This window comes from Hyperoodon ampullatus, assembly GCF_949752795.1.
Source record: "Hyperoodon ampullatus genome assembly, chromosome: 18".
Lineage (NCBI taxonomy): Eukaryota > Metazoa > Chordata > Mammalia > Artiodactyla > Ziphiidae > Hyperoodon > Hyperoodon ampullatus.
In genome coordinates this window covers 10454579-10474863 of record NC_136931.1, presented here as the reverse complement: position 1 = coordinate 10474863, position 20285 = coordinate 10454579, and the positions used below count along the sequence as shown (strand labels likewise).

General features: G+C 45.2%; 1 protein-coding gene across 1 annotated transcript in view; it reads left to right on the top strand.

Annotated features, from left to right (window-relative positions):
• Nucleotides 1-20285, top strand: part of VAT1L (vesicle amine transport 1 like) — a gene marked incomplete at both ends in the record, with an annotated part of 151262 nt that overhangs the window by 59355 nt on the left and 71622 nt on the right. The window contains 3 exons of the mRNA XM_079723869.1: nucleotides 8201-8343; nucleotides 16106-16209; nucleotides 18363-18418. Of these exons, the coding sequence (XP_079579995.1) occupies nucleotides 8201-8343; nucleotides 16106-16209; nucleotides 18363-18418 (303 nt within the window). The remainder of the gene's footprint in view (nucleotides 1-8200; nucleotides 8344-16105; nucleotides 16210-18362; nucleotides 18419-20285) is intronic.

Genomic DNA, 20285 nt, shown 5'->3' with positions numbered 1-20285 from the left:
GGGTGGGGGATTATTTTCTCTTCCTGCATCTCTGACTCACAGAAGACTGTTAGTCATACCCTCACCTACGGGATCCCACATACTAAACCCATAGGCTCTGATGTCAACCTCGACCCAGAAAGGAGGAAGTGGATTATGGTCAAGGCCATAACTGACCAAATTAGAAGAAGGAAACTTTTAGAGCGCTGCCAGGGAGCTTCTAAAATATATACTAATAACCAGACCCCACCCTGGTTTGAAATAAAACATGTACTATTAAGATATTCTGAGCATCCCAGGGGCCTCAGCCTCTGCATCACGGGAAGTGGAGTGGTGCCATGAAGGATGAACTACATCAGTGGTTTCTCAGCTTGAGCTGCATCAGGATCTGCTGGAAGGCTTGAACTCCGAGTACCAGGCTCCACCCCCAGAGGTTCTGATTCTTCAGGTCTGGGGTGGGGCCTGAGAACCTGCATGTCTAACAAGTCTCCAGAGGAGGTGATGCTGCTGGTGCTGGCAGCTCATATGGAGAAGCACTGAGCTGTATAATAGATAAAATCAATCAGTGAAAGATATTATCTGCCAAGGCTTCCCCAAAAATGTGTCTATGGATTTTTTGGATTAAAAGAAAAAAAATTCCGCATTTACACCTTGAGCAACTGAAGAATGCCAGAGTCTCAATCGATCTTCACTTTTTTCCTCCTTCTCTCTCTCCTCCCTCAGTCACCGGCCCCTGAAGCTTCTCACTGTTGAGAGTCTCAGCACATGCATGTTACACAGAGTGTCATGCGTGGTTCAAGAGTTTTGCAGCGACAAACGAGCTAAAGAAAAAGAGGCGCTGACTGATTCTGAGAGTGTACTAGGGGAAAACATGGAATGTTCTTTGCTGCCTTTGATGGCGGGTCACATGGATCAGCCCACACAGTGGGATGTGAACTTCCCCCTCTTACAACAATTGAGTCAACTGAATTGTTGAGCAGGCAAATGACAGCACTGATCTGGGGAAAAAGAAAAATTTCTAAACCTTTGTCTGAATCCCAGTGTGGGAGTTTGTATTGTTATACGAAAGGCATACGGAGGGCTCAGGTATCCAATGTACTAGATTTTGTGATAACATTCATTTATCTCTCCTAGTCCAAGGGCCTCTCTGCCTTGATGAAGATGAAAAAGTAAACTGACAGTTCTTTGGAGGAAAACAACCTGACCTCACCATTTCCGCCAGGCATCTTCTCTAGATATCCCCAAGCTCATTTTCTTACATTTTACTACTAGAATGGTTTGTGGTTTCTAGGAGCTGTTTAAATGTGAAAACAGCTCTTGGGAGAGGTAAACCTAATTCTGTTTTATAAGTGATTTCGGAAATGGTCAAGTTCGCAATCGAAAATTCCATTTTTCACTAAATGTAGGAAAATGTGTAAACTCTCATTCTCTTTGGGAGGCTTTTCAAATAGATTTTCTTTAGACCAGCTAAGACCAGCCCATGTGACCTAGAAATCGTGGAACTGGAGCGACCGCAGGGATCATCAAGTTCAAGTTCCCGTTTCATCTAGTCTCTCTCCCCAATGCATCGTCCACATGCACTTGAGTGCGTGCCCCTTATTTTCCACATATTTGCAAGACCGCAGCGCACCAATGGGGTCTTATCCCAGTGGTTCAGTGGTTGGAATTGGTGTTCTCACCCTATTGGTTTAGGTGTATGACTGTACTATTAATAGTATATTTATTTTCTAAGTATCTGTTGCCTCTAGGGGAATGCAAGCTCCAAAATGATAGGGACTGTCTATAACTTGTTCACCTTTATCTTTCCAGGACCTCTCATAGTGTCTAATCTATTTGCGGCAGTCATGAAATAGCCCTATAATGATCGAATGAATGACAATGAAGTGACAGAGAGGCTGAGATGACAAGGATGACTAGGAATCAACCAAGAGAAAAGACAAGGGAGAGGGCTGCAGGCAGTGAAACGTGCATGTGTGCAAAGGTCCTGTGGTGAGAGGGGGTGGCATTTAGGAAGGACTAAGCATTTTTCCATATGCTCAGTCCTTCCAAAGCTAGAGTTCTGGTATACGATGAGAAACAAGGCTGAGGAGGTAGAGAATATCTGTATCATAGAGGTCCTTTTTTAAAAAAAATATTTATTTATTTATTTGGCTGCTCTGGGTCTTAGATGCAGCACGTCAGATCTTAGTTGTGGCATGCATGCAGGATCTAGTTCCCTGACCAGGGATGGAACCCAGGCCCCAGGCCCCTGGGAACACGGAGTCCCAACGGCTGGACCACCAGGGAGGTCCCATAGAGGCCCTTTTAAGCCATCCTTTCTTTGTCTCCTGTTAACTTGAGTCTCTGATGCTGAATCCTGAATCTCAGTGCCCTGATAGGAGCATCTATCCTAAATTCCCATTTAGTGGGTAACCAGAGTTTCGACCAGTCTCAGTCCTAATTCCAGAGCAGTTGTGTTAAAAACTGCCAGTTAATGAGCTCTGAGTAGGTACCAGACAGTGTACTAAGTCTTTTATATAAATGTATTTGCTCCTCTAATTGTTTGTCTACTGTGCCCAGCTTTTCTGGAATAGGATCTTGCTTTGAACTGCCAGTCTGTTGATAAGAGTCAAATTTCAGGGACCCTCAAACAACTCCCTTCTAACTATTGGCCCTGGATTTCCTACTGTCTGTACTCTGCTTGAGGGGACCCCAGCAGCCTTGGAATTAGGACTGAGCTGGTTGAAATTTGTTCACTCATCTAAACCTGAGACAAAGGTATCTGGAGTGGATCAATGAAGCCTTCCATATTGATGTCAAGGACCCATGGTTTTCTCTAAGATTTCCATGTCAGCAACTTGAGTGCTTAGTGGGATGGACAAAAAGACTAATAGCAGAGTGGCCGTGGAGTCAGGGACAGCTGGGTAAACCTGACCCCAGGTTTATCACTTACAAGGTACATAACCTTGGACAGGTTCCTTTCCCTCTCTGAATCCCCATTTTCAGGTATAAAAGGGAAACAGAAAAAATGTATTCCAGAAGTGGTTTAAGGGTGTAAGGAAGCACTTTCGCCCAGTACCTGGCACACGGTGAGAGGCAGGAACCACAGATGCTGTTACTGCTGCACTGTTAGACGCAGGGAAGGGAGGGAGAGGCTTGCTGCCGAGTTCTTACATTCTACAGAGGGAAGGGAAAATCAATTAAAAACAAGTACATGCAAATCTCCATTTACTGCTGTTGCTGGGAGACTGGATTGTCTTGTTCATTTTATCTTCTGCGTCTGCAGGTAAATTGCAGAATCCTTTTTATTCCACAAGTATTTACTGAGTCCATGCTATTTGCTAGGCATGTGGGAGAAATGAGGATGAATTAGATGCTGATCTTACACTCATCTTGGGGCTTAGAGAACGGAGGGCACAGATTTTCTACAAATGTGAGGGACAGCACTTTTCTGCTTAAATACAGAATGCTGAGCATTATTTACTTTAGAAAACCATTGAGGATCTTGCAAGGGCCTCTCATTGCCTGAGTGAATTATTTAAGACCTAAAAGAGTGGGTAGGGATGCTGTAAATAGATATGCGCTGAACTTGTGTTTACTCCCCATCATTATTTATATAATAATACAAATTATGATATAATATTACATATACTACTTGTGTATTATGCTAATTATATGTGCATATGTATATTATATATGCACATATAATATTATTTATTATTATACAAATTATATAGTACAAATGGAATATTATATACTAGGTATTACTTATTATATATGCATATATACTACTAATTGTACATATATACATATAATGCATATCATAGGTTATTCTAATTATATATACATAATTGTTCTAATTATATATACAGTTGTCCCTCGGTACCCACAGGGTGGTGGTACCCAAGACAACCCCCTTCCCCCCATAGATACCAAAATCCAAGGGTGCTCAAGTCCTTGGTGTAGTATTTACATACAACCTATGCACATCCTCCCGTATACTTTAAATCATCTCAAGATTACTTATAATACCTAATACAATGTAAATTCTACATAAATAGCTGCCAGCATGTGGCAAATTAAAGTTTTGCTTTAGGGAACTTTCTGGAATTTTTTTTTTTCCTGAATATTTTCGAACCATGGTTGGTTGACTCCACGGATGCAGAATCCATGGATACGGAGGGCCAACTATAATTATAATATATAATACATTTATGTATTATATATCACATATAATGTTCACATATATTACATAATAATTTAAATATGTAAGTAACCCAGTTACTTATATCATTTCATTTTACTACCACATGTATCTTTCTCTTTAAAACGGAAATGGTAAAATTCTGCTTGGGCCAGAGACTAGATATGCTCATTAAACCTATGCTTTATTCCCACTCTACAAAGCTGAAGAACGTAGAAATCTGCAAAATGACGAGCGGCTTCCCCATTACATCAAACCCCTCTCGTTTCTCATGCATCTATTTCAACAAGTTTTACCAAACACCTGCTCTGTGCCAGGCTCTGCCCTGGGCACTGGGGTCTGGAGCCACATGTGGCACCGTCCCTGACCCCATGGAGCTCACAGATGGGTCAGGGAGCAGCCCCAGCAGGCCGTGGTGGCCACTGTCCTGGAGGAAGGTCAATGGTGGCACAAGAAGAGGCAAGAGACTCTGCCTGGGATGCTAGGAAAGATTTCTAGAAGACAATATGCCTCAGGAGGAGTGGCTGTGATCTGCAGAAGACACTGGAAGGCCAGGCCATGACAGGAAGGGGAAGGTGTGTGGGAAAACCAGCACTGATGCAAAATAGCATGAGATGTTTTGGAGAGTAGGTAGTGGATATGCTTCCACTGCTGATATAACCATAATAATGTGAAGAAAAATAGTAATAGGAGTCCCAGTAGTAATGATAGCAAGTATTTATTAAACATTCACTATTCCAAGCCCGTGGATGCATAATGTCATATAATCCCAAAACAATCTTTGTGTTTACATAGTATTGTGTATAATGCATATTAAGACAAGTGATCAGAGGAGCTGATACTTTACTTAAGGTCACTCAGCTGGTGAGTACAGCACATCAAGGTCTACCACATCGGACCCTAATGACCTTGGCCCAGGTCCCTAACCTCTGTAAACCTCAGCTCCTTCCTCAGTAAAATAAGGTTGAAGGCTCATTCTGAGAACGCTATGGGATGAGGGTCATGACCAATGTCAGTGATGGCTCATGTCTGTGTGTTAGGGAGTGGATATTGGAAAAGTGGAGGACAATCATGTTAGTGAGGTAGACTGGGTCAAATCCCAGAGCGCTGGCCTTGTGCAGTCAAGTAAAGGGTGTGCATTTCATTCTGAAGGCCATGACAGGCACTGGGAAGCTTTGAAACACATAAAGAAATGCTCAGTGTTGTGTTTGAGAAACATCATTCTGAAGTGCACGTGGAAACAGCCAGGCCGGTTAGAAAGGTGTTGTCATAATCCAGGAGAGCAAGTGACACTCCCAAGAGATGCTGAGTGGAAACAACAAAGGTGCTAATTGGATGTGGGGCGAGGGAGGAAGAGGGGTCCAGGATGACCCCCAGATTCCTGGCTTTAGTGATGAGTGAGTGGTGCAGTTCCATCCACCGAGGCAGCAAATGCAGTGAGAGGAGTGTTATGGGTTGAATTGTGTCCCCCCACCCTCATCCAATTCATAAGTTGAAATCCTAAACCCCAGCACCTCAAAATAGGCCCTTATTTGGAGGTAGGGTCTTCACAGAGGTCAAGTTAAATGAGGTCATGAGGGTGAGTGCTAATCCAATATAACTGGTGTCCTTACAAGAATGGGAAATGTGGACACAGATTGGCATAGAGGAAAGACCAATGCGAAGAGACCTAGGGAGAACACCACCACCTACAAGCCAGGGAGGGATGCCTGGATCAGATCCCTCCCTCACAGCCATTAGAAGGAGCCAACCCTGCTGATACCTTGATTTCAGACCTCTAGCCTCCAGAACTGTGAAACAATAAAGTTCTGTTTTTTAAGCTGCCCAGTTTGTGGTACTTTGTTCTGGCAGCCCTAGCAAGCTAATATGAGGAGTAACTCATTTGGAGATAACCATGAGTTGTGTTTTGGATGAGTTGAATTTGATGTGTGGTTTCTGGAGAGCCAGGTGAAGACAGATGCCAAAACGGTGCTTCAATACACAAGTCTGGGACTCGGTGGGACTACAGATAGAGATTAAGGTGTATCAGGCATCTCTGCTGCTCCAGCATCTACAGCACAGTGTGATGAGGTAGCACACAGTAGGAATTTGAAAAGGAGTTGAGTGGATAAATGTCAGGTTTGCTTAAGGACAGAGGAGGGGCCACATGGCTATGAGAACCAGTTCTAAGCTCCCATGCCAGAACTAACAAGGTTAGCTCAAGCCCTGTCGAATTTTTGAGGATCGTCATGGTGGTTGCTGATATTTACACTCACTAGGCAGGAGAGTCACTTTTTTGTTCTTTAAAATCAGGGGATAAAAAATTCAACCAAATACCAAAGCTCTTCTCAGAACAGAGAACTATAGCCTGTCTGGAGTCTCAGGTTCACGCCCGTGTTCTGAAATATTGACCTCCAAGTGAGCGTGTCAGTAATGTGTCTATTTTAGGCAGCAACTTAAAAGTCTGCTTAGCTTTAAATGCCAAAATAAGGAGACAGCATGCATGGCATAATAGAAAATGGCAGTAGCTGGAAGTCAGGAGACCTTGCTTTGAATCTCAGGTCTGCCTCTGAAGAATCGAGTTACCTTAACCTTTCAGAGTCCCCTCTCTCTGGTCTACAAAACAATAAGGAGCGGGTAATTGGATGATCTTCCAACTCTGACATTCTCTGATTCTCTCAATGTTGCCTCTAATAGCAAATGTTGGGGAAAAATCACATCTCCACAAATTGACCTTCCAACCTGATTGAGTCCACCAACATGAAGACATGTAAATAAAGTGAGAGGCTGTAATTCATATCACAGATGCCTTTGGTAGAATAATTTCCCTCCTTAATAATTTCTGCCTTCTTAAGATGGTAGATGGAACACTGGAAAGAGACAGTACTTGGTTTTAGGATGCATCTTAATTAGCAGCAAATTGGGCTTTACTGGAAGGTTTCTGAATGCCCACGATCACAGTATTTTGTCCAGTGACTTAAACTTCTAATGATATTGAAAAAGGATATGGGAAGATTAACCATTCCTAACTACATCTGTGATTTCTCTTGGTCCACTCGAGATTTAAACCTCATGCACTGGCATTTTCTTTATATGCCTGGACATCTCAGCCCTGGGTGTAATAAGCCAATAAGGGGTACAGATGATTGATTACCTATTAAGTGTCGTGTTTTGTGCCAGGTGCTGGACCTGTGTTATTTGTTGCCTCATTTAACACCCCCTGCAGCAGAATGCTGTCAGCCACACCATACCTTTTCTGCACTCAACGTGCTGAAGGTTGCTTACTTAGGGCTCCTGACTGGCTGTGGAAGCACGTTTGGCCTCTGAGGACAAGTCAGACGTGCCTAAGAGTCACTGCTGCAGAAGCAACCCTCAACTGGTATCAGACAGATATTTGGTGGATAAATACTCCAGCTTCCTCACTACTTGGTTTGGATGGCTCCGAGGCGTATTCTACACTTGCTCATGGAGCTCCTCAGAGGGATTGAGTTCCAGTTAGCGTGGTGGATGCTGACTTGATAAACACGCCCTTTATTGGCTGCCTTCTACCCTGGTATTTCCTGAGATCCTATTCCAGATAAAGGACTTACTCTCAAACCCTTGCCTCAGAATCTGCTTCTGGGAAATCCAAACTAAGACATCCTCCAAGATCCTAGGGAGTAGGTAGTATTAGTGCTAATTTATAAATGGAGAGAGCCTGAGGGTCAATATGGTTAAATAACAGTTGTTATGTCTTGGTACTGGGGTTTTGCTGGCTCACCTTCCTCTGCACCAGTGGTTCTCAACCAAGGGAAATTTCGTCCCCAGGGGACATTTTGAAATGTCTGGAGACATTGTTGGCTGTCACAACTGGGGGCTTGCTGCTGGTACCTGGTAGGTAGAGGCCAGGGATGCTGCTAAACGTCTCACAATGCACAGTTCAACCCCCCGCAACAAAGGCTAATCCAGCCAAAACAGGTCAACAGCGGCAGGGCTGAGAAATCCTGCTCTACCCCCAGTGAGACCAGCTGTTGGATGGTAGCTCTCTTGTGTGACTCGTCTGTTGTATTTCACTCCCAGGGCCAAGCCGTGGCTCAGCTGTGCTCCACTGTCCCCAATGTGACTGTCTTTGGAACAGCTTCTACTTTCAAGCATGAAGCCATCAAAGACTCCGTGACTCATCTCTTTGACAGAAATGCAGACTACGTGCAGGAAGTGAAAAGGTAAGATGTTTGCTATGAAGAGCACCAGGGTGGTCCCTGCACTTCTCTCTTAAAGAACGGGAGCATTCATTTAGAGGAGGGCTAATAATACCCACAATTGTAAACATATATATTACTAGTTCTGTGCTATTTCACACGTATTCACTCATCTAATCCTCTCAACAACCTTATTATTATCCCCATTTTGGAGACGATAAACCAAGGAACAGAGCAGTTAAGTAAGTTGCAAAGCTACATTGTGAGAGCTGCTGTAACACTACCTTAACCCAGAGAAGTTCACTGCTCATTCATTCATGTAACAGCCCCAGGGAATGTGGACTCCAACCTGGGTGTGACTGAGAGCCACCAAAGGACCAAGGTGGTGACATGATCAGATTTGGGTTTGGAAGAGTCACTGGTGCGTCACAGAGAATGAATGGGAGGGGACATCCGTCTGCTGGCTGTTGTGGTCTCCCCGGGGGAGACGTTGCTTTATAACATGATCCATATTCCACCTATGATCCTGACGGCCCTGTGCATGTCAACACAGGAAACCAGATGGAACACCCAGCTGCCGCCATGCTTTCAGGTGATTTGTGTGTCTCACCCCTGCTGAGTCCCAGGCTCTGGTCCACTCACAGCTCCTGGGGGGATTCAGCGACGTCCCAGAGCCACTGGTTCTGTATTTTCATTCTCCGGCACAAAATCGGAAGGTACAAAGGAATTAAGTTGTCTGGCTAGCACAGCATCATAACAAAGAAACAATTTCCTCCAAAGCACTGATTAAGATGAAAAATTGAAGGGTTGGAGGATGGGAGATCTGGTTGTTTGAAGTGATAGATTTAGACCGGATTAGGTGAAACTTGGGAAGTTTTTCGGAAAGGAGAGTCTTCTGACAGTCTGAATTCTCAAATTTAAAAAAAAATTTTGAGTGTCAAGATTTGTGTGTCATTTAAGGTTGCCCCAGTACTTCCCATGTGATGTGAAAAGAAAGCTTTAAAGCTAGATATTGGAAATTTACCACCCGTTTCTCAGATGTCCGGAGATTGCAGGCATTTTTTTTTTAAGTTAAGTATAGTTGATTTACAATAGTGTGCTAGTTTCAGGTATATAGTAAAGTGATTCAGTTATACATACATATATATATATATATATATATATATTTCAGATTATTTTCCATTATAAGTTATTACAAGATATTGAATAGAGTTCCCTGTGCTATACAGTAAATCCTTGTTGCTTATCTATTTTATGTATAGTAGTTTGTAAAGACTTCCAGAATATATCTTTGCCTACTTTTATAAACTTCCTTCCTTTAACGTGCATCTTTCAAGCTGTGGTCTGGAAAATGAACTACGACGTTCCCTTCAGCCACCTTTCCTTTCACCCTCTTAAGAGACATTTCTTCAGGTATCCTTTCCTCTGTTCCTGCACTGACCTGCTTAATAAATACTGAGTACCTATAGCAGGTACTCTGCTAGGGCAGGAGATCCAGCAGAAACCACCTTGAGAATCACTGTCTTCATGGAGCCTGGAGTCTTGTTGGGAAGCAGGGACAAGAGATATTTTAAAAATTCATTGATTTATACTTTTGATATGTGCTTTGGTGGAGAAATGCAAGGTGCTAGTGAAATAAACATAGGCAAATGGGGAAATCAGACATGTCATCCATCAACAAGTGAGATTTGGGCTGAGAACTGAGGGCTGAGAATTTGGCCAAAGGAAGAGCGTTTCTGACCAAGGAGAATGGCACGTGCTAAGGCCCGGGGTCAGGAAAGACTTGGTCAGTTCAAGAATGTGAAAGGAGACTAGTGCCGCTGGAGGCTGTGGTCAGAGGATGTGTGAGGTACTGGAGAGGAGGGTCGGGAGGTGGCGGCGCTTCTGAAGAAGTGACAGGCCATAAGCAGGGAGCCTCTGCTGTCCCCATGTCCCAGGGAGCTACACCATCCCCTCATCCCCTCAGTGTCCTTGACCTGCTGCCTTTAGCCCCAGAATCAGTGACTTCTTCTGATGTCGGAAGAGCAGAAGGTAACAGCACCTGAGACCCACCTTGCCATCACCTTCCTGCACACGTGACCTCCAACAGTTCCGTCCTTACGTTTTTAAGTAGAGATTCTGGGATTAGCCTAAAAATGACTGGGAAGCTGCAAATATGTTTGTACTCTCTGTCCCACGAATCCTACCCTCAGGATATAATCCGAAAGAAAATAAAAGCCACGGGTCCACGCTGCTGGCTGCAGACCCAAGCACTGCTTCTGCTTCATTGTAGGCGCTCAGGATATGACGACAGGGTGAATTACAGCATTGTCTGTAAAAGCGAAAATTCAGAACCAGCCCCCACTATCAACAGAACGGAAACGGTTTGGTAGATTACACTACACCCACACACTTGAGTATTATGGAGCCCCTTAAAAATGATAATTATGAAGACTCTGTCAGAAAATGAAAAAAATACCTGTGGTAGCATATTGAGTGAAAAAAAGCAGAATGCCAAATTCCAGCTACACTGTGATCACAGCTTTGTATAAATTCTTGGCGCATGAGGGCATAAAATGAAAGGGGGAAAAATCCACCCACTGAGATGCACTAGGAGTGGAATGCTGAGTGATTTTTCTTCCTTTTCTGATCATGGATATTGTTTGTTACACTGTGTAACGCACTGTGTAACACAGTAACACAACACACTGTTGTGTGTAATCAACTAGAAAAAATAATAACATAAAATTTCTTGGGATGAAAATTCTTTTATCAGCCAGTCACTCAGTAAGCTTCTTTTGAATATGTTTGCAGCCTAGAGCCAGGCATTATAAAGGGAACAGGGGAAAAAAATATTTATAATACTGACATAACCTTTATGTCATTTCCCCCTTCTCTGTTCGGGAGGAGAGAGAAGAGGATGCTTGAAACCAAGTGGAAGAGTTAGAAGCCTTGAATTGTGTGCATCTGACTGTAAGGGCTTTAAAAATAAAGAGGGAAGAAAGACCAGCGAGCACGCCAAGGTGGACAGCCCCAAGGGGGTGCTTGAAGAGTGGGAACTATTTTAGTCGGTACGGAGAGGTAGGGAGCGTGTCCCAGGCAAGGCGAAGGGGCACCAGGCTTTGTCTGTCTCCTCCCACTCTGCTGAGCACTTCAGTGAGACCATTGTAGGTGCATCCTGAAAGATGAAAATTCCTTATCTTATATAAAGAAACTGAGACCTCATGGAAATTAATTAAGAGTCTAGCCACCAGGAGAGAACAGAGAGAAAGCGATCAAGAAAGGATTCCTAGAAGTGGTACTACGTGCATGTGGGAACCGTCAATAGTAAACTTTTACTAAGCGGCCTACTGTGCGCCAGGCACAGTGCTGGACACTCTGACATCGCCTCATCCCTCTGTCATGAGCTTGGAGGTGATGGTTAAAGCTAAGGCACAGATGAGTTCTCAGAGAAAAGGGAAGTCTGAACGAGAAGAAGTGTGTGGAGAGCCAAGGACCCAACTGGAGATGAAAGTTACGGTAAAGGGGAATTAATTTCTCGACAAAGTTGAAGGGCTGCTTACCCAGGAACGGCTCTATTGCAACTACCACCGCTCAAGAGGAATTCTCCACTGATCCGAGTGGATGGGAAGCAAAGAGGCGGTATTCTCAATAAAGGAGCAAGGGGTTGGGGACGGAGGAAGGACAGATGGGAAAGTCTTGGATCAGCAATCCCAAAATACCTTGATGCTGAATTTGGCCCAGAGGATCTCTGAGCTGGGGCTATTTCTGTTTGCTGTTTAAGTCTGCCGAGATTTATGACAGAGGGAGAAAGCAGAATAGGCACTGTTGCCTTTAACCCTCTGCTCTTACCCTCTCTGCTTTTATGTAATTACGACTACACAAATGCAGGCAAGGCAGACACTCCCAGAAACTGGGGAGCAGGGGTGAGCTAAGAAATGAGGATGGCCTCTGTGCCTCTGATGGGCTACCTGCTCTGCTTGTGATATTCATGATTATTCCATTAAAAGATGCTGCTAAGGTGCTTTTCAGTGTAAGGATGACCAAGGGAGGACCTGACCCAAGCTTACTTGCGGGGCCTGGAGCAATTTAACTAGACCCACTATCCAGTTCAGTCTGATCCACTGATTGGGCTTATAAGGGCTTATAAGGACTGAACAGGGGATGGAGAGCTTTTCAGTTTTGCAACTCTCACCTGAAGGGACGTTGCTGGCCTCGAAAGGAGCAATGTCTGCTTAAAGGTTTGACTTCTACAGCAAAGTGTCCTCACCCTCAGGGCCCTGGGAGTGACACCTGCCTCTACCCAGCTTCTCTTCCACAGAATCCATCTCCTCCCCCTCTCTTTGCCCCCAGTTCACCACTGACCTTCTAAATGATGCAATGACAGCAATGGGGAGTGAATTTGTGGCTTATTTGACCCCTGTGCATGGCCAAACCCTGTCTTGCCTGATTCAGCTATAGAAATGCCAAGAGAGATGTGGGAGGAGCAGGTGGCCTGGATATGCAGGAGACCTGCAGTGTCTCCTTCCAGTGTGAAGCCCAGTGGAGCAACCCCCAGCTTTGCTCAGCCCTCGCTGGGAGCTAGAAGTGGCAGTGGTGGTCACCCCTGGGCTGGCCACAGCCCACCCTATAAAACCCTATTCCATCTCCGGGGCCCTCACTTAGTTTCTGGATGTGATGGATCAAACCAGGGTCCGCCCATTTCCCACAGTCACCTGACCCCACTGAGCCTCAGTTTCCTCATCCATCAAATGGGTATAACAAAGGCCCTGAGTCTCAGGGTTGGCATGAGGTGTCATGAGATGAGACTTAGGAAGGCTCAGCGCTGTCTGTGCCTGGCACACAGTAGGTGCTCCTGAATGTGGGACTTTAGGAATAGCTAGAAGGTCGGACTGGAGTGGTTCGTGGGAGGTGAGGATGGGGAAGTGGGCAGAGCTTATGGTCACCCATTGCTGTGGGCCTGCCCTGCATTTCTGCAGAACCATAGTCCGCAGGAGAGAGCAACAAGCCGAGGCGGGGCAGCTAGCGCAAGGAGATGTGATCGGCAGAGGAGAGAACGTGGACTCTCAAGCAGACTACGGATATGAGGAGCATCAGGCACGGAGTGAGGAGAAGAGACGGGCGGGTCCATCGGGGGTTCCCTGGAAGGCGTGCAGAGCCGCACATTTGATAGGCTGCTCCTACGCACGCGCGGCATCCTTCAGGCAAGGGGAGAGATGTCAGGGAAACGAAGTTCACGGGGAGGACTTGATGGCCCAGGCGGGCTGTCTAGGAAAAGCAGAGCAGGATCTTACTTCCACGCAAGGGAGCAAACTTGGCAAAAATGGATCTGCTCAACGTGAGAAAAACAGGTGCATAGCTACCCGGCCTATGATGCGAGGTGGGGAGCTGATCAGCGGGTCTGCGGCCCAGCCCAGAGCCCCCCCAGAGTGTGTACTCAGACGTCCCGCCTGCCTCTGCAGCCTCAGCATGCAGCAAGCTCCCTCGCTTCTTCTTTACTCCAGTCTTCCTGCCTACCAGACTCCTCCTGAATGGGGCTTTTGCACATGCTGTTCCCTCCGCCTGGAACACTGTTCCCACCACTCTTTCCCTATCTACCTCCTCCAGCTGCCACTCGTCACTTCCCCAGGGAAGTCTTCGCTGGCAGCCCTGATTGGGCAAACCCTCAATCTGAACAGCTTCCTAGTACCTTTGTGACAGTAGACCCCATTCACTTTCAATTTCATTTTTATTTCTTTAACTATTGACTGATGTCTGCCTAGTGTAAACTCTAAAAGGCGACAAATCAAATCTGTGTGGGCTCACCATGATACCCCCTAGGCCTAGTGTGGTGCCAGTGCTCAATATTTAAGGAACAAATTAATTACTACTTTAAAAAAAAAAAAAAAGGCTGCCTCAACCTCTGAGTAACTAGTTTAGACGAGGCGTTTCCAAAGTGTGGAGCTGGAATCGGCAGCATCAGCATCTGGTAGCTTTCTAGAAATGCAGATCCTTGGGCCCCACACCACACCAAGTACATCAGAGCTAAGAGCAGAGGGAGAGGGAGGGCAAACTGCAATTGTACCTTAATGAGCCCTCCAGGAGATTCTGACACACAGGCAGCTTTGAGATCCACTGGCCTGACTCCCTGGTCATGAATTTACGGATGGGACTTGAACGGACACCCCCACGAGATAAGCACTCTGCTGGGTGGGAAGCTAAGCTGATCACTTTGGAAGAGCCTTTGTAATGGGCTGCATTTTGGTTAAGACCCGAGGGCTTTTGAAGGGCACATTCATATCAAGACTCAGGTGCCCCCTTCAGCAGCACATATACTAAAATTGGAATGATACAGAGAAGATGAGCATGGCCCGTGCGTAAGAATGACAGGCAAATTCGTGAAGCGCTCCACATTAAGAAAAAAAAAAAAGACTCAGCTGTCAGGGGCACGGAGCAGTCAACTTAGTGTATGAACCCAGGAGATGCACGTGTAATTTCCTAGTTGGTGACACTCCGGACAAAGCTGTTGACGTCAGTTAGTGGCAGTTCCTGAACTTCGCTGGGGGATGAGGGTGGGGGTAGAAAAGGTGAGCAATGTGCTAAGACAAGGTAACCCTGCAAAGGCACAAGTCTGAGGAAGTGCCATTCTTGTCTGAGCAGAGCACGGCCCAGCCAGAGTTGGGAATTCTGTGGGTAGGAATATATTCCCTACAATCCCCAGAGCCTTCCGGTTCCACCGCCCCTCCTGCATAATCTCTTTTAACCCAAGAAGCCCAGTAGATGTTTGTTAAGTGCACGAGCAAGTGAATTAATAAATGTATAAATAAATGAATGGAAGAAGGGATCTTCTTCCTAATAGAGTACAAACGTGGATTCCCTCTGGAGCCCTCCGTCACTGTAGGAAAATCCTCTCTATTTAACCCTTTTCCTCTAGGAGTATGTTTATAGGTTGAACCTGGAGATTGGACGAAGAGAAGTTTGCAAGTTAAATGAACGTGCCTTTATAGCTTCACTGAGGAGGGAGGTGGAGAGGGAAGAAAGCCAATCCTTGGTAGACCGGAAGCCCCATGAAGACAGGGAGCTTGCTGGTTTTCACTCTTCGGCACCTTGGACAGAGCCTGGCACACACCCCAATTTCCACAAATATGAGTTGTTGATTGACTTACGGAGCAACTATTATGTGGCTGGCAATGGGCCAAGCACCACATCTGCCAACTCACTTCATTCTTAGCGCAAAGAAACATGCTAGCTCCACTTTATTTTTTTTAACTTTTAAAAAATATTTAATTTATTTATTTTTATTATTTTTTGGTTGCTCCAGGTCTTAGTTGCAGCACATGCTGGATCTTCATTGCAGCATGCGGGATCCTTAGTTGCGGCATGCAGACTTCTTAGTTGCAGCATGAGAACTTCTTAGTTGTGGCAGGCATGTGGGATCTAGTTCCCCGACCAGGGATCAAACCCGGGCCCCCTGCACTGGGAGTGCGGAGTCTTACCTACTGGACCACCGGGGAAGTCCCGCTAGCTCCACTTTACAAAGGAGACAGCTGAGGCTCAGAGAAGTTGAGCAAGGTGGCTAGACTGACTGTGATGTTCTCTGCTGGCACCACCAGCCAGGTTCTTAGCTGTCTGCGGCTTTGTGAAATTCTCAGAGTTGGACTCAGGAGGATACATCCACCTCCTGGGCTTCTGCCCTATTTATTTCTACTGCCAGAGCTCTCTCTGTTCCTGATTCTGGCAGTAAACAGTATGACACAGGAAGGAAAAGGGACTGACAGTTTGGTCCCTGACAGGTTACAATATTTTACTTTGTCTTCTCACCATTTAGAATCTCTGCTGAAGGAGTGGACATTGTTTTGGATTGCCTCTGTGGGGACAACACTGGAAAAGGTCTCAGCCTCCTCAAACCACTGGGAACCTACATTTTATATGGTGAGTGCTAAACAGAAGCAGGGGACATGGTCGGCAACAGGCAGCACCGCATGTGTGCTTACAAGGGCTGTGAAAAATGAGATGTGTTGATATGCTGGCGTAATGAGATGGGGGAGGTGTTAATATTTTAATATTTTCTATAGTATCGCTACTGTTCTCAATGATAAAAGTGCCTACTGCCCTATTATCCCATGAGCATTTCTCATTCTAAAAGAAATAAAGCAAGGCCAAGCCAAGGTAGTGACATGATGGGACTCGACCCACAGAAGGTGGCACAGGTGGAAAATACTAATAGCTTCAAAGGAAGTTCCAAAAATGAAGCAATAAAACACCCATAAGAGGATGGTGAAGAGTGGCCAGGATGTGGTGGTTTTAAAAGGGAGCATCTTCACTATTGGAGATGAAGTTGCAAGGCACAGAATCTCCTTCCTCTAAACTACTCCTGTATGTCCCAGTCAACACAGAAGCCCTGGATGGATAGAGCCCATGTCTGCCTCTACATTCACTTATATGCTCTTGGGTTTGGGAGGCTTCATGAGAGACATCTGGGAGCAGGTTTTCTCCGGTAGAATGAGACCCCAGAGACTCCTCTCTCCCCTCTTCTTCTTCTCTTTGTCATAGGCAGGTAAACCAATTTAAACATTAGTCTCTGCAAAGAAAAAAGCGTATCTGAAGCCAGATGCCACATTCCAAAGCCAAATGATCTTGGAGTTCTCCAATGCTTGAGATTTTTGGCACTCTGTCACATGGAAGTAGAGTAGAAAATTGAGCCTTAGTTCTGCATAACTCAGAAAAAAATACTCATTTCCCTACTATTAGCTGAGAAGCTTATAAAAGAGATATCTGAGAGGTATAAGTAGTCAAGCATCATTTTGTCATCATCAGATCATTGTGACAGAAAGAGAAGGAAGAAACTTTCATTGCTGGAGTATTCTGGCATTATGAGTAGTGGCCATGTATTTGAAAGTCTTTAGCGGTGGATGCACAGTTTTTAAATTATTACTAGTGATAAGAGAAGCTATAAATGCCAGTGTAGGGATATTGGCTATGACTAACACGTGAGTCAAATACAGATGAGCATTTTTTCCATCCTTATTCATTTACTGGTTCTATGTTTGCCCCAGTTCCATGACGTCGTTTTGGTGTACACAACTTGATCATATCACGAGTATCTAATTTATTACATCAATTACTTGACTACTAAGTAATCAAAACCTAGTGCTGTGAAGCTTGGACCCCATAAAAGTCACCCCATAAAAGGAGAGGCAGTGATTAACTGGCTACTAGTTTACCAAGGCCAAAGAACTAAGTTTAAGACCTACGTTGTTTTTTCATTTAACGGTTCTCTGAGAGGAACTTACTCCCAAATCTGTGGGGGGGAGGCAGAAAAGTCGCTGAAAAGGCACCACTAAGGCACTCTTAACCCTCACCCAACCCAGAACCGCAGAAAGGGGTTTTTCCTTTCTGTAAGAGCGTGTCAGGGAATCTTTCCTAACTCGACTTCCTGTCTTAACTCTGAATATTGCTTGTTCCCATCAGCAAGGCTCCGTTTCCCACACCATGGGTCTCCAGTGGTTTTCACCTTTCTGCCCAGACCTCTTGGGAGCTTCCACATGGGTCACACCATTTCCTTGGCTTGTGAACCTATTTTCACCCTCATGTGCTCCTCTGTATCCCATCTTTCCATCCGTCTAAATTCTAGTTCAGCCCCGCCTCTCTCCACTACTTAAATGCCCAGCCGAGGTCAGCTCCCCCAGCCCCTCACTTGCCGAGGAATCAAATTCAAGCCATAGAGTAATCTCACAAAGGAGTTCATTTCTCAGTCTCAGAGAATGGAACCAACAAGACATTTCGGCAACTCATCATTTTATTAGAACGTTGGCTTAAATCACATTTTTGCCACGTGACCTGTTGTCCAAAGTAATGAAATAGTCACCCTGAGAAATGTTACTTCCTCTCTGATCCAGGGATACTTAGTTAAAATTAAGTCAACTCGACACCACCCACCCCCTCCAATTCCCTCATTTTTCCAAGGCTGACCTAAATTTCTTTTCAAGTTCTTGACAGTTCTGGGCCAGACAACTGCCATTCTTCCATGCAAAGCAAGAGATGTTGATTTTCGTTAGCTTGATTTGGGAATCTTCCATTTGCAGGTTCATCCAACATGGTGACTGGAGAGACCAAGAGCTTCTTTAGCTTTGCAAAATCAGTAAGTATCCATGCACGTCTAAAGTACGCTGGTGGTGTGGTGCTTGGCATGTTGTAAGCTCTTCCATCTAAGGACATGGACCGAATAGCCTAAATCTTGCTTGTCCTTCATCTGCATCATTCATTTGCAAGAAAGCCTGCATTCTCAACCTGCTCACCACACATGGACAGGACTGTGACTTGGGCCAATGAAGTCCAAATGAAGCAGAGAAATGAGAGTGCCCGAGAAACTCCAGAAAACTGTATTTTGATTTCAACAGAGATTGTTTAAGCGTTGGTATTTTTAATCACTGGTCAAGAATAAAGTTAGCATTAGTGCACTTTACTTGGTCCATGGAGAAACCAGCCTTTCAGTTTGGCCACTTTCTGACCAGTTCTCTAGGGCTACTTGAGATTTCTCTGTAGCCCCATCCTACTGGCTTGGAGAGACAATAGGACTCGACACTTTTCGCAAGCTCCTGGGGTGATTTTTTGACACAGGCGAGCATGTGAACCACTAGCTTACGCACTCATGCTCTGAACACAGTGGATATTGTGTCTGCAGTTGAGAAGCTGCATCCCTGGGCACTCACCCCACCACGAACCTCCTCAGGTCTACATTCCCACCTGGAGCCACACTTACTAGAATTAAACTAATTTGGGCTTGAACTTCCATTTTTACAAAGCCTGTCCCCACCACAGGGGGTCGCCGTGTCTCATCAGAGCTTGCCTTTGTCCTCTCTCCTCTTAGCCTCCTCAGCAGCCAGTGAGGCACTGATGGATTCACTTTCTTTGCAAGCATCCTCTGAGCACCTACTACTTGTGGTGCTGTGCCAGGCACCAGCGTACCACAGCGAATGAGACAGGTGCATTTGAGGCCCTCGGGACTCTTGCATTCTAATGAAGGAGATGATGAAATAAGAAACACATATTAATAAGATGATTGTAAATAGTCATAAAATCTCTGAAAGGGATGAAAACAGGGTGCTGAAGTAGAAGACAGCAGAATGGGGTGGAAGCATTGTGAACAGGGTGGTCAGACAATGCCAGGGAAAGGGGTTTAGAATTTACTCTTTGTGGCACTGTGGGATATTCATATGCCTCCAAAGTGCCAACACTGGCTGCCAAAGGCTTCATCTCCAAACACTCCCTGATTCTGGAATGATTAGTACTCCCTGCACTGTGAGACTAGAATTAAAGGGCCTCGGTTTGCATTTGAGCTTTAAAGTTCAGGTCAAGGTTATCACAACTTCGGGATAAACAGGGGAGCAAGAATGGAGTCTAATGAAGGATGCTGTCTGGAGCGTGTTCCCTGAAGACAGGCTTTGTGTCACTCGCAGCTGTTTTGTTGCTGTGGCTGCAATTAACATGATGCTGACGGCCTGCTGTAGGGAACCAAATTGGTCCCAAATTACATACAATTGTCAGAAGTGTTTTCCCTTTCTCCCCTACATGCACAATCACAACACACAGCGTTAATGAAATAATTGCAGTGTGCCCACGTTCAGTGAAGGCACCCGTGAAAACAGCCAAGATGGAGGGTGAGATTCTCCTGCACAAAGCAAGGGTGCCGACTACCAGAAGGCTTTATAGTTGGAGGTCAAGAATGAAGACTGTTCCCTTTCAGAGGCCGGGTTCAATATTAGTTGTTCAGTTAGAAGCAAACTGAAGGTAGGGCATGCTGAGGAGTGGGATGATGACTTTGTTCTGGAAGGTTCTAGAAAGGCATTTTCTTCTATACATTGGAGAAAGGCTTAGAAATTAAAGGCATATTTGGAATCATACAGGAATTTCTCACTCAGCTATCTTAATGATGTTCCCCCTTAAAACTCTTATGGGGAGCTTGTGTTCACAGGCCATTTGCTTTTAGATCCTAACGATGACGATAA